Source organism: Gymnoscopelus braueri (genome assembly GCF_963280865.1).
Source record: "Gymnoscopelus braueri genome assembly, chromosome: 22".
Taxonomy (NCBI): Eukaryota; Metazoa; Chordata; class Actinopteri; order Myctophiformes; family Myctophidae; genus Gymnoscopelus; species Gymnoscopelus braueri.
Genome location: NC_137624.1, coordinates 36,594,328 through 36,609,551, shown reverse-complemented (window position 1 = coordinate 36,609,551; position 15,224 = coordinate 36,594,328). Strand labels below are relative to the sequence as shown.

At 40.5% G+C, this 15,224-nt stretch overlaps 1 protein-coding gene across 3 annotated transcripts in view; it reads left to right on the top strand.

Annotated features, from left to right (window-relative positions):
- sh3bp2 (SH3-domain binding protein 2) overlaps window positions 1–14,942 on the top strand; it is a 34,987-nt gene extending 20,045 nt beyond the window's left edge. For all 3 annotated transcript variants that reach the window (XM_080418776.1, XM_080418774.1, XM_080418775.1), the window contains exons 2-14: window positions 1–71; window positions 3,104–3,206; window positions 4,230–4,347; window positions 4,873–4,940; window positions 7,775–7,860; window positions 8,439–8,531; window positions 9,491–9,904; window positions 10,587–10,932; window positions 11,597–11,705; window positions 12,151–12,206; window positions 12,334–12,406; window positions 12,695–12,754; window positions 13,018–14,942. The exon at window positions 1–71 is cut by the window's left edge and continues 69 nt beyond it. In XM_080418776.1, coding sequence (XP_080274902.1) covers window positions 1–71; window positions 3,104–3,206; window positions 4,230–4,347; window positions 4,873–4,940; window positions 7,775–7,860; window positions 8,439–8,531; window positions 9,491–9,904; window positions 10,587–10,932; window positions 11,597–11,705; window positions 12,151–12,206; window positions 12,334–12,406; window positions 12,695–12,754; window positions 13,018–13,167 — 1,747 coding nt within the window. In that variant the 3' untranslated portion in view covers window positions 13,168–14,942. The remainder of the gene's footprint in view (window positions 72–3,103; window positions 3,207–4,229; window positions 4,348–4,872; window positions 4,941–7,774; window positions 7,861–8,438; window positions 8,532–9,490; window positions 9,905–10,586; window positions 10,933–11,596; window positions 11,706–12,150; window positions 12,207–12,333; window positions 12,407–12,694; window positions 12,755–13,017) is intronic.
- The last annotated feature ends 282 nt before the right edge of the window (window positions 14,943–15,224 follow it).

Here is a 15,224-nt window from a genome sequence, read left to right as displayed (position 1 = left end):
CATGCCTGGAGGGGTGGCCACCTCAGGGTACCTCCACAAGAAGGGCGGCAGCCAGTTCAGCCTCATGAAATGTGAGTTCTTCTTCTTAACCACTTCGTAAACTGGACCCCTGAGTTGGCTCTGTACTTGGACCGCTTCTTTCGGTCCACACACCATATCGCTTTGCCAAAAATAGCCGATCTACTGTACGACGTGTTGTGAGCTTGTAGATCGGCTATTTTTAGCTAATGTTTCCTTCAGAATATGAATGCTGGGGTTCAATTGGTTTAATGATGGACCCATCAGATTAATTGATTTTTTTTGCTTTTACGCATTTTTTCTCCCCATTTTAGTTGTTATGCCAATTATTTCCTCCCCACAAACATTTCTGTGTGTGCTGTTGTATCCTACTGACTCACCTAACAGTGAGGAGCCAGTCGGACGCAGTCGTAGAGCCTCCGTCCCTACTCTCCCTGCTCCCTGCTGACAGGTGCCCACCCCCCCCCAGCCCATAGGACGACATGCAATAACAATTATCACCCTCCCCACCCGGCTTCACTCCCCCCGGACACGGGCCAACTGTGTTCGTATAGACCAGGGTTCCCCAATAGACGGCCCGCGGGCCATTTGCGGCCCGCGGGAGGCAACTGTCCGGCCCGCGACGACTCCTGTCATAAAAAAAAATATGAAAAAAAAAAAATATCTGTATTACTGTTCAAGCAGACTGTAACAAACACATCTGTAAGTAAATTGTTGATTCTGGACTTATTTTGATATTCAGTATGTACAACTGGCTGCTGTTAATCTGTATTACTTTTCAAGCAGACTGTAACAACCAAATATTTTAAGTAAATGGTTGGTTCTCAACTTATTTTGTATCAGGCCTAAAATAACACAGTGTCAAATTAGCAAAGCGCGCGTGCACGATTTCAGCAAGCACTGGGGCACAATGCCTCTGGCCCTCGGCTTGGTACCCTAGTCATAATTTGGCCCTTGGGAAAACTAATTGGGTAACCCTGGTATAGACCCCCCCAGACTCCGTGGTGGTGGGCAGCTACTTTACCACTGTTTAGCTTTTTGTTTTCTATTGTATTTTATGTTCTAGTCGTCCCCCTTGCTTCCTTAGGCAGGGCTCCCCCTTGTAAACGAGATAACCATCTCAGAGGGACTCACCTGGTTAAATAAACGAGAAAAGAAAAGAACCCACAGAACGTAGCCTACAAATAGGCACAGGAGGTTGTGCCAACAATAGCTCGTTGGGCACAAGTGGTACTTCCTCAGTGCTTTCAACCAGCTTTCAATCATGAATGTCCTTCCTCTGTCGCAACAGCGTGAGAAGCAGAAAATCAACACAACTCGATCGGGAGGACACTTTACACACCAGACTTTAAAGGGCTAGGACACTTTGGTAGAGGTTTGGGTTGTGTAGTTGCGTACGTTGCCATGATGTGTGTAGTTGTGGGTTGTGTAGTTGCGTACGTTGCCATGATGTAACTCTAAAGGCAAGAAATGAAAACTAATTGCTCCATTGATTAGAAATTGATCATTCTAAATATGCTCCTCACGTGCTGACATCAATTGTACAGTGAAGAGGCTCTGGGGGCTCTCTTTAAGGCCGTAAACGAACGCAAACGAAGCTGATTTGACAATATAGAACATCACCAAACCCAGTACTATTTTCTTTTTCTTTTTTTTATAAAAATGTCAACTTCCTGTTGATTTGACTATTTGACGATCCGGATCCAGATCCGCTGATCCAGTCCGGGATTTCTTCCTAATAAAAAGGAGGGGGTCCCCTGCAAAAGTATAGCATCACAATCATTTTAACCACTTAATCCATTTATACGTTGGTTATTCAAAAATAGCAGATGTACAAGCTCACTTAGTGCCGCGCTGCGAGCTTGTACATCTGCTATTTTTGAAAATCTTTGAAAAATATCAAAGATATATCTCTTCTGGGGGTCCCTGGCACAAAACATTTTCAGATGGGGGTCCGTGGCTAAATATAGACTGCCCACAAACAGTTCAGAAACGTAACTTCGGTCGATTATTTCTCCCCTTCAATAATACCAATTGGTATTGTGTTTTGTATAATTTTTATCGTTGATTAGTCACCTTTACAATGAGGTACCGCATGTAAGGATCGGGCATTCGTGGAATGAGCAACACAGCTAAACATGTGGGTAGCGCCCCCAAACAATTTTCCAAAATCCCCCAATATGCTTCTGTTGGTAATTGCTCTTGTTTTGAGCGACCTCGATCACAGGTGTGTGACTGGCACCTGAGCGTGGGTTCTGCAACTTTTGTCTGTGTTATGCAGAGTGGCACCAAATAATGCTGCCACTCTGCATAACGGAAACACCAGCTTCCACTTGCCCTATTGCACAGGCCTTATCCTGAAGGGACAGACGTGGCATTTTCCCATGAGGGCAGTGTTGCTGCTCAGAGCATAACACAAACAAAGTTGCAGAACCCATGCTCAGGTGTCAGTCACACGCCTGTGACTGGCACACACCTGCCAGCCAGCTGGTGTGTGTGCCAGTCACACACCTCTCAGCAGGTGCGTGCTGGCAGGTCGCTCAAAACGAGAGCGATTACCAACAGAAGGCATGTCAGAAGCATATTGGGGAATTTTGGCAATTTTCGGGGGATGGGGGGCGCTACCCACACGTTTAGCTGTGTTGCTCATTCCACGAATGCCCGATCCTTACAAGCTGTTTGTTGCTTGTTGTACAGGTGACTAATCAACGATAAAAATGATGTAAAACACATTACCAATTGGTATTATTGAAGGGGAGAACTAATCGACCGAAGTTAAGTTTACGAACTTTTTGTGGGCAGTTTATATCAATTGGGGGTCCTTGACGTGAAAAAGTGACGGTTTACGTGGTTAAATGTCTGAAAATACACATGAATATGAATTGACACAACACTGATGACAGTGCTGTCAAACAAGTCTATGAAGCTATCTATGAAATCTATGAAAAGGTTTAATCTGCAACATAATTGTTTACAATATGTAGCGGTGGTCCCTGATTCATCTCTCTCTCGGCTAAGGGGTCCTTGGCCTGAAAAAACGTTTGAAGACCCCTGACCTAAAAGACGCGTGTCCTCTGTGTTGCAGGGCCCTTGCGGTACACCATCATCCACAAAGGCTGTGTGTACTACTTCAAGACCAGTACCTCGCCTTCTCCACAGGGGGCGTTCTCACTCAACGGCTACAACAGGTCAGGCTCAGATAGAGAGTAGTCAATTCCAGTAGTTTTCAACATTTTTGACAATAATAATGATAATGTTACGCATGTAAAGAGCAATAAAGTCAACGTTCATGTACCTTTATATTGTAAAGGATTTTGAGCAAATGGGGAAACATTGTTCTGATTTGATTTTTATAGTCGCTGTCGGGTGGAAACCTTGTATGTCCAAAACCGTTACAGGAAATGTCAAAAACTAACTTGCGTTCCAAATGGATGTAGTGATTAGACTCTTATTAAGACTTTTTTTTTTTTTTTTTTTTTTACTTTGTCTTTTTTTTTCAGACGAAAAAACATACATTCAAAAAGGACATTACAAAAAAGAAAGGAAAAAAAAGAACAAGAAAAAGACAATACAGTAAAGAACAATACAGTAAAAGGAAAGAAAAAGGGAAGGGACAATACAGGGGGGGGGGTATACACTATTCATTTTTACTCAGATGCCATTTCTCCCAACATTTCTCAAATATCTCTGCCTTAATCCTTAGATTATAAGTAATTTTTTCCATAAGACATATTTCTTCAATAATATCACACCAATGCTCCTCTCTAGGAGGGTCTGTTTTCAGCCATTTCCTTGTGATGGCTTTTTTAGCTGCCAGTGTCAAGATTTTGAACAGGTAAACGTCCTCATGTCCTATTATGTCCTCTGGTGTCAATCCGAGATATAAAATCCGGGGATCACAGACAATCTTGTAACCCATTACTTCCTCCAAAATCCGGAGAACACTGTCCCAGAATGACTCTTATTAAGACTTTTTATTGGTTAAATATTTATAAAACCCAAACAGATCCACTACAAATGTACAAATGGAACCAAACAAACCCTTACTGGTCCATTCGGTTAATGAACACTATTGTGTAGAGAAATAAACGTTACTATGATTGTTGTTGTAGCGATGTGTGTTGTTTCACTGGATATGTTGTGTGTGTTGTTTGGATATCAGGTCATGTGTGTTGTTTCACAGCATATTATTATGTGTCATGTTTCAACAGGGTGATGAGAGCGGCGGAGGAGACCACCTCCAGTAACGTGTTTCCTTTTAAGATCATTCACTTCAGCAAGAAACACAGAACCTGGTTCTTCTCTGCAGCCAGCGAGGACGAGAGGAGGGTGAGCAGTACATTATATACACTATGTTGTTGCTGTCGGGCAGAAACCTCTTATCTCCATATTGTAACTTTTGGAGTTTTTTTGTAAATTAACGCCCTACTTGATAATACTACGCCGTCACCCAAAAGCCTTTTTTTTTTTTTTTTTATCCTGAAAAGTAACAGTTCTGGACATATGCGGTTTCCACCTGACAGAGACGATATACTCAACGCTGTCTCACAAAAAAAAAATCATATTTTGACATTTTGACCAAACGTCAACATGTGCCTTGAAGGGGGGGCAAAAAAGTCACAATTTGACTTTTGGGGAATATATTATTTACGATTCTGTCCCTATCGGGACATAACTCGGACAACGCTGAGTTAGTTACTTAAAACATAGCTAGCAATTTTTATTAAGGGTTGCAGTCATTTTGGAGATGACTGTATGTGCTGCCGAAGTGCCTTTTAGCAAGGCACAGAACCATCCGCTGCTAAGTCAGTGTTCTGCGTTAGAACGTCAACTAATTGTCTGCAATTCTTCCAGAAATGGATGCGATACTTAAGGAGGGAGATCGATCACTACAACGACAGGAGAGATTCACACATCCCCAGGTAGGAGACACAACATTACACACAACATTCAACACAATGTACGGCAATGTAGATTTTAACCAACCATCTGTCTGTGTCTATCTTTGTAGCTGTCTTATCTATATGAATGTCTGTCTGACTTGACAATAATACAGAACCTTCAACATCCATTTTCATAATGACAATGCATAAATTTAACTTGTGAGTAAGCAAGTTAACCCATTCAATCCGGGAACGCATCTCTGTCATTTTAGATTTCTTTGGCTATTAAAAAATAGCAGATATACCATCTCCGAGTGCCGTGATTTAAGCTTGTAGATCTGCTATTGTTTTTTAGATCGTGAGGATGTTTGCAAATCTTTGAATATACATTTTTTAAAGCAACATTTGTAACTGTCAAATGTCTCAACAAATGTCTTCCATTTTTCTGAAAAACTATAGTTGCTATATCAGTGGTGCTCAACCTTTTCTTGTGAAGGACCCCCAAAATGATGTTTTTGGCCGCCGATCCCTATCAAAATATGTTGTTCCAGGGACTCCCCAGAAGCAAAGATTTGAGTTAAAAATGTTGTTTTCAAAAATGTGTAAATTTTGTTTGCAAAAATGTGCACAAATAAAAAAATAGCAGATCTACAAGCTCGTAGCGCAGCACTCAGTGCCGCGTTATGAGCTTGTAGATCTGCTATTTTTGAATAGCCAAAGTATAAAAAATTATGGTTATAGCTCAAATCTAAAATGACACAGATGCGTTCACCGGATTGAATGGGTTAAAAACGATGCCATGACATCAACACAGGGAATGATGGTGTGGTTAAGAGGTAAATAAGAGTACAAATCCCAGAGGGGAATCTCTCCCTCCAGATTGTTACGAATTCAGTACCTCTCTAGATAATGCTCCACCCAATGTAGCACCAGCTTTGTCTTAGTTTGATCATGAGCTTTGTCAAGAATCAAGAGGGTTTACATGTCAATAGAGGTACAAGCGCGGAAATGCAAGTGTGCTAAGGTCTGCAGTACTGTGCTAAGGTCTGCAGTACTGTGCTAAGGTCTGCAGTACTGTACTAACATCAACATACAACAACAACAATAACAGCAATGATGAAGATTTATTACGTCATGGGTAAAAGAAAAACTCATGCTTCTCACAGACACGTCAAGGATAAAAAACACTATAAAGTCAGTGGCTTATTTCCATTGTGGTCCTGGGTCTGAGACAAACAGCACATAACAACATAAAACAGGCTAATAAGATAAAAAAGATAATAAATATATATTACCCTCTTGAGGAATGTCTATAGTAGCTCAGTGTCTGGATTCATAGACTGTGCAATAAGCACAGAAACGAGCAATAACCACATTTATACACTACATTGTTTGCTGGCTCTATTATATTGCATGTGAGGCGTCCTTCAGCCTGCCTCATATTAGTGGGACATGGCAGTTTGGCTGCAAAACACAAAACATGGTTCTCTTTTCATTATACATTCTTGCTGTATGATTCATGTATTTTTTTTATCTTCCTGGAACAACAAGTTCGAATTCACTGGCCTACAGTCATGCGTGTGTATAGTAAAGTCCTGAGTGTTCATTTTTTCCATTCATTATCCATTTGTACACTCTGAGAATGTACAAATGTAACCAAATGGATTTACTTTGGTTAAATATCTCTATATTCTGATAGTACTCATTGTTATAGAGTGTTTGTTCAGTAAAAGGAGTCTCCATGTCTCTCCAGCTCTTTATTAAACAGAAAATGCATTTTCAGTGCTTTCTCCTGATTGGCTTAAATTTTGTCACCTACCTGAAAATGTACTATATTCTATTTACTAAATATCTGGAGAGACCCCTGTGACCGACAAACGCTCTGTAGCAATGATTACTATCAGAATATAGTACTTTAACCTTTTTAACAAAAAACTACCAAAAAATATCACTTACCTTTAAATTAACTTTCAGGATTTTACTGTGAACACGTCAGACACGCAGACATGCTCGGATTAGCCACCAGGCATGAATACGTTTAACCACTTAGACCCCAGCATCCTTATTCGCTGGCGACACATTGTGTGAGCTTGTCGATCGGCTATTTTCAGCAAAAGCCTTCCCCACAATGGCGGAAAACAGAAAATACACTAGTACAGAGCCCTGAGGGACACCGGTCAACCATAATGGGGTTTAAGTGGTTAAGTGAAAGGGACCCTAGCATAGAAATGTTTACTTGACTGTGTGGGAACATGACAGGCCAGATGCCATCACTAAAGGTGGCATGTATTGACAAACACCGCCCCCTGCTGGTGTTATAGCCCAGGCATGGACGCATCATGCAGACACAAGGATTTTTTTTTACAGTAGAATTTCATGAAATAAGAGTTGAGATTTCACAGTTATTTATTTCTCCCTCAACGGTAGCTTCCAGTGGGGATTATTGGTGTGGATTCCTGCTGGCGTCAGAGATTGACACACATCTGAATCCATGAATTGAACTGCATTGCACTACTTTGCGGTGTACTTTTGTAAAAAAAAGAAGTGATATGCTCATAATTGTGTACAGTTTATAAAAAACTAAAGGAAGCATCAATCTAGTAATACCAAAAATGTATTGATGGTTAATAGTAGATACTATTAAACCTAATGAAAGCCTAAAAAACAGGAAAAAAAACTACATTAAACAGTGTAGTATAAAATAAAAATGTGAATATAGAGCCCCCTGGTGGCACAACTGGTCTATTTTGTTACATTTGTACAGTCTCAGTGTTACAAATGGACACATTAACACTGAGGATTTAATAAGAAATAATATGTATAACAAAGATATGAATATTGGTTCCTAATCCTCTTTCATTCTGTTGTCCCAGTGATTCAGACTCTGATGCTGATAGTTTCTATGGTTCCATCGAGAGGCCGATGGATATTAAACACTCTGTCGATAACGCATCAGATGGTAAGATCTGATTCACAGACAGACAGACAGACAGACAGACAGACAGACAGACAGACAGACAGACAGACAGACAGACAGACTCTCACACACACACACACACACACACACACACACACACACACACACACACACACACACACACACACACACACACACACACACACACACACACACACACACACACACACACACACACACACACACACACAATCCCAGGTATTGGATGTCATACATGGGATTTAAAACTGGGTTCCTGCTGTGAATGGAACTAAATGTATTTGTGGGATGGCGAGTTGATTCCATTTGAGTTTTCTATAATACTTCTTATTAGTCATATTGTATTAACATACTATATTATATTGACATATTCTAACATACAGATCGTTATATTCATTCACAAGTTCTGGATTGCATGTCCAAAAAAGAGAAAGAAAGAAATTAGTAGAATGCCCAAACTATTGCACATACCAGATTTGCTATTTTCTTTACTGCAGAAACACCACATAATGCAGTTTGACCCTAGGGGTGTACATGTACAGTAAGTATTTTTGACATTATGCATGGTCTCTTTACTTCAGATTACGTGGAGGATGAGGAGGATGAAGAGGAAGACTACCTAAAACCTGACACAGACTATTCACCTGACACAGACTATTCTCCATCATCCACAGGTACAACACACACACACACACACACACACACACACACACACACACACACACACACACACACACACGCACACACGCACACATGCACACGTGCGCGCACACATTTTAATTAATTAATTTGGATCTGCACAAAAAGCGCATACATAGTGTATATCCAAACACCTTCAGAAGAAGGTTACATTATGGTCAAACCAGATACAACTGAATGCATATACTTATTAACACACAGAGGGAAAAAGAAAGTGTCAAATGAGAACACATTTTGCTACTACTGGAGACTACTACTGGAGACTGTATTTGTCTCCAGATAAGAAACTGCCTATAATAGCTGAGATAAAACAGTATTTAGCCAATTCTTTTGCATTTGTTTCTTGCAATCCTCCCAATTGCAGTCCTCGGAGCACAAGTTTGTGAACATGGCCCAGACTTCCTAAGGCCATGATACGTTCTACTACCAAAGGCTGATATTTCATAAGTTTGGATTTAAAACAACAATGTGTTTTTACATTTTTGTTGTCCTTTGATGTACAGTACTTCTCTGATGATATGAGACCACACGCACACGCACACACACGCACATGTATCTTCCACATAGCATTACATATTGTATCATCTTATATCGGAGAAGTACTTTTGGACATACAGTGCAAGATTTCCAACCGACAGCGACCACATGAACTTTAACATCTTAAACATAACTTTACACATCGTTGCTGTCGGGCAGAAACCTTGTATCTCCATATTTCAACTTTTTTAGATTGTTCCGTAAATTAATGCCCTACTAGTTCATCATACAAGAGTGTCACATAAAAGTAGTGAAAATAGCAGATCTACAAGCTCACAACGCAACTTGTTATTTTCACTATTTTAAAGTTTTTTTTTTTAACATAATAATAAAAAAAGGAACGGTTTTGGTTTCCGCCCGACAGCAACGATAACGTTATGCTCCTCCTCCTAACCAGGTAAACCCGTGGCCCCTCCCCCGTCGTACCACCCTCCCCCGGTCCCCTCCCTCCTCCTGCAGTACAGGCCGGACTCCTCCAGCCTGTCCCTCCACAAGCCGCCCCCTCCTCCCGTGCCCGCCCCCAACCGGACCCCCACCAGCCCCCTGCCCAAGAAACCTCCTCCCCCCGGCTTCCCGCCTCCCCCCTGCCTCCTGAAGGGCCCGCCTCCGCCTCTCCCTCCCCTGCAGACCAAACCGTCGTCGGTCCTCAGCCCTCCTCCCCCGCCTCCCCCCAACAGCAAGTGGAGGATGACGTCGCTGCAGGACCGGGGACCCCCTCCGTCGGCCGCGCTCCCGGTGCCCCCCGCCACGCTGCCCTTCAGCAGACAACTAGAGAGCCGCTTGGCCATCAGCACACCCGCCTACAATCAAGGTTATTATTTGTTTTTTCACTTGTTTTTTCATTCTTATTTCGCTTTGACTTTTTCTTTTCCATTTCAGTTTAGTTTTGATTCTTTCTTTTTTTTAAGGTTTTAGTGTTTGTTATTTATTTGAATATAAATCCATATTACAATAAATCCAAAAAAACACAAAGACTAAGAAGCAAGATTTTGAAGATTTGTGACAAAGGCTAAAACTAAGGAAAATGTCTCTTATGATTTGTGTTAGTTTTAGTTAGTTTGGTGAACACACAATACCGTTTTCAGTTAGTTATCCTGTTTTGTGGTAAAGTTAAACATATTATTTCAGTTAACTAAAATGTTTTGGGTTTTTTCAATTCCAGTTTGAGTTGTTTGTTACTTATTTTCTATCAATTACACACCCTATGAAGCATTGATTCATGGAGATGTTTTAGTTTTTGTCACATTCCTAAACCAATAATTTGATGACCAGCGGAAAGATGCTAATGTATCCGGTAGGAGACTCAAAGAGTCTCATTTGAGTCTCCTACCGGAGAGACCACCAGTCATCAAATTATTGGCTTAGGAATGCGACAAGAAAATCTCCATGAATTCAATGCTTCATGAGGAGAGTAATTGATAGAAAATGAGTATTTTTTTGGGTGAACAACTCCTTTAACTATAATAACCCTGCCCGCAATTCGACCATTTCAGGAGTGGGGAGTCAATCTTCCGCCAACGTTCGCCACTGGGCGGTCGGTGGTCCTGGGGGCGCCAAGCTGGGCCCACCGCTCCCGCCGCCGCCTAACTTTGTGGGGCTCAACCCGGGGTTTGGTGGCGCCCCCAGCAGGTCTGGGGGGTTGTTGGAGCCCGTGTCACACGTCTCTCCTCACCCGCCGCCACCACTGTCTCACCTTCCTGTGACTCCGCCCTTCGTCCCTCATCATAAACCGGGCGGGCCCAGTAAGCCGCTGGGCCCTAAGCCTCCCCCGCCCACATCCAAGCCACCAGTACCAGTAGCCAAGCCCAGATATGGAGGCACCACCGCCACCAGCCTGCAGTAAGTTGGTGTCACATACAGTCAATATACATACATACTGTACATACATATTGTTGCTGTCGGGCCAAAACCTCTACATATTCTAACTTTTTGTGCTTTTTCGTAAACGAATGCCCTACTACTCCAGCGTCACACAAAAGTATCAAAAGTAGCAGATCTACGAGCTTGTAGATCTGCTACTTTTGCTATTTTTGAATTTGAATCCTGGAAAGTAATAGTTTACTTCATAATAGTAAGAGATGAAGTGGCATGCAGACAAGTACCGTATTGAACAAATTAAAAATAGTAGAACTATTGAAAAGGTTTAATCTGATTTGCTACAATGTTGTAAACTTTATATTCGGAAAGCATGTTCAGTTGTTTAAATCTTAAAACAGTTTATTGTGCATTTATTAGCAGTTAACTATGCATTTATCATTAGATTAACTATGATTTTTCATCTTTTTTTCTCTGCAAATGCAAATATTTTCTAAATCTGTTAAATAGCAAATCTTGTAGAGCTGCTATTTCCGAATAGCAGATCACATACGTCAATTCATTATGTGATGATCCCATACCACATTGCGTATGTGGTATGCACCACCTACAATACACACCATAATACACAAGTATATGAATTATTACCTTACACCGCTAAGTATATTAAAGCATATATTATTTTCAGAAGAGCATCCCCTGAGGGTCAGAGCTTCCGTACGTTGGGCGACGAGAAGAAGAACAAACCCAAATCCAAACACAGTGGAGAGGCAGACTCAGATGAGGACTATGAAAATGTAGGTATAGCACCACTCTGATAATAACTGAGGTGTTTGTGTGCAGTAAACCCCTCAGTGTTCATGTATCCATTTACAAACTTGAGAGTTTAAATATGTGTAATGTTTTACATTCGGTTAGATGTGTTACATTTGTTAACTCTCAGTGTTAAATGAACATTGAGGATTTTACAGGGTAGATTCCCTTAGGATTTGAGAGAGACCGTGGCTGTGTTCAATAGTGTGCACTATATGAGTGGTGTCTGATTGTATAGTGTTAATTATTATACACTATACTGTGACTTATCCCACAATACGTCATGAAAAGTCGGTGTGTGTGTGTGTGTGTGCGCGCGCGCATTATATTTTATACTAATTAAATAATAAATATGTGTTTGCTTATTTATTTGTATTCGTTTATTTGTGTAATAAAGGTTTTAAGTTTTATTTTATTTTTTATCTGCAGGTTCACCTACCAGAATCTGTGTTCATCAACACAACTGACACTGGCGATGTTGAAATGTAAGACTTTATTTCATTTGTTAATAATAATCACTTGACAACTAACTACACCAGGATATAGCTGACTGTATGATGATGATGATGATGATGATGATGATGATGATGATGATGATGATGTCCTCTGCAGGTTGTTCCTAAAGTGTCCCAATTCTCCGCGGGACGGGTTGTATGGCATCAGGAAAGGCACTAGAACACCCAAGGTACTATTCTACTCTGTAGAGCAAGGGTCTTCAACGTTTTCCAGGCCAAGGACTCCTTATCTTAGAGACAGATGAAGCATATTGAAATTGAAATATTGTGTTGCTATTGTGTTAAACTTTTTCATAGATTTCATAGATAGCGTTTCTATATGTTGGATTCATGTTCATGTTCCTTTTAGCATTGCTTGCTTAATTGTACCTTTGTACTGTTTGCAAACTGTTAATAAAGCATTCAATCAATAACAAATAAAAACTATAATGGGTATATTTTCACTCTGTGTTTACCAGGTGTTAGTAGTCTGGGATGAGAGTCTGGGCAAATCCAGAAACTACAGAATGTTTGAGGAGGTAAGAACCAGAATAAAATCATTAAAATTAACAAACGTTTCGTCTATCCAGCCAGTGTGGATAGCCGAAACGTTTGTCAATTTTCAAATAATAAAAAAGTCAACTCACTCTTGCCACTCCGCGTGCGACCCATTACTTTTATACATTTTGTTGATCTAAGTCAAGAGGATATTGCACCGGAGGAGTCAGAGCGCGGTGCTAACAAAAAAGTGTATTTAATGTTAATCGTTAATGACCATGTGGTTGTGGTTTCATACATACAGGAGGGGACAGTGTTTCTGGACGGTGACGTCAGGTTCCCATCTCTGGACGCGCTGGTTGAACACTACCACAGCAACCCTCTACCCAACCATGGATCCCTCTGTTTACAACAACCTTACGGATACATACAGCCTTATGTACAGCCTAGGTGACCCCCCCGAACCCTACACCGTAGAATCCTGAGAGTCAATTTAATTCTTGAGAGTGTACACATGTAACCAAATGGACCCGTAGACGGGTCCATTTGGTTACATGTGTACACTCTCAGTTACAAAGAGATAAAGATAAATGGATAAATTAATCCTCAGGATTTTACCGTGTAGCTATGAACATTCTCCATCCTGTCATGGATCTCTCAGCCCAGTAAAATCTCTACTGAACAAACTAAGCTATCCGTTTTTGTATTTTGATATTTGCACTTTGAAGAGAGAAGGAACCAGCATTGAATCTACAATGAACACATTCCTCTTGTGGACAAGGCAAGCCATACGCCATTGTAAACACTTCACTCTTTTTTTTAGTTCATACTGCGCTTTTGACAAGTGTTGCTCAATAAAACAAATGACTCGACTGAAAGAAGTGGCAACCATCTTTCAGTAGGAAATATTGGGTATTTCGCCACACAGAGATGCTGTAACATCAAACTCATGACTATGACATTACAGCCATGCATGCTGACTATACTTCTAACTGAACATTGGAAGGCTATGGTATCTGACCACATGGGGGTGCTGTGATGCCAAATGAAAGCAAAAAATGAATGAAGTATTAGTTGGATGGACCAAACTGAAGAATGAAGCACTTTGAAAGCACCTGATTCAATAAGGACATCCTACATGTGACTGACAGAGCTCAAACAAACATTTAATGATAGAGGAATGTATGTAATTTACCAATACACACAGGATAGCGTGTAACCATCCCAACAAGTTGAGAATCAGAATTCTTCATTTTAGTGAAATAGGGAATTTGACTTGGTATATAAAGAGCTTCTATGCAGAAACATCATTTGGATCAGTTATTCTCAACCTTTAAAATTTCCAGAATCCCCAGTTTGATATGCATTAGGCCAATTTTTATCTCTGGGACTACAATATACACAGTAAAGTTCTTAATCTAACTCAGAGAGTGTACACATGGTCCACTTGGTTCCATTTGAACACTCTCAGAGTTATAGCCTGTGAGCTAACCAACCGAACATCTCAGAATGTCAAGTGCTGCCTTTATAGAACTGTCATGACGACCTCAAGCATTTCTTTAACCCATTCAAACCGGGAACGCGTCTGTGTGTAACCACTTGAACCATTATTTCATACTTTGGCTATTAAAAAAATAGCAGATATACAAGCTCATAGCTTGTAGCGTGCAGATCTGCAAAAAAAATGTAATCGTGAAAATGTGTTTTTTTTAAAGCAAACATCTTTTACTCAAATCTTTCCTTCTGGGGGGTCCCTGGAACAAAATATTTTGAGATGGGGGTCCACGGCCAAATACATACCATTTTGGGGGCCCTTGACATGAAAAAGTTTGAGAACCTCTGATATTATAGCAACATACGTTTTTTTCAAAAAACGGTTAGGATTTAGAAGACATTTGTAGAATATATTCAAAGATATCCACAAATGTTTCCACAAGCTCATAGCGCGGCACTTGCTCTGCCGTGCTATGAGCTTGTAGATCTTATTTTTGAATAGCCAAAGAAATCTTAAAATTACACAGATGCGTTCCCTGTCTTGATGGGTTAACAGTACCTGTTGACAAAGCTCCTATAATGGACTCATTCAACATTAAGAGAGCATGTCAGACTGTGCCAAACTATAGTAATTAACTTCAGAGTGTGTTGTAATTTGAATTGTAATTAATTTGTTGTTTTTAAGTGACTTTTAAAAGCATTTCTGTGATGTTGCTACATAAACAATAATTGGTTCCTCCTTATGTTGTTTGAGAAGTCCTTGTCTTTTTTTTATTGATTGATTGAACATTTTATTAGGCAAAAAGAATGTAAAACATCACAATTACATTTATAATACTTTTGTCTAAAAGGTCCGTCCAAAAAGGTCCTTGCGGACTTGTTTCCGTTGGGGTCCTCAAACATGTCAAGCATTGATTGCAGATTTAAGGTTGAATGTGGCTAATTAATGAACGGTTTAAAGGATTAGTATTTTGACCTTCATCAAGGACACTTGTACAAAGAGATTTCAAGAGAAAA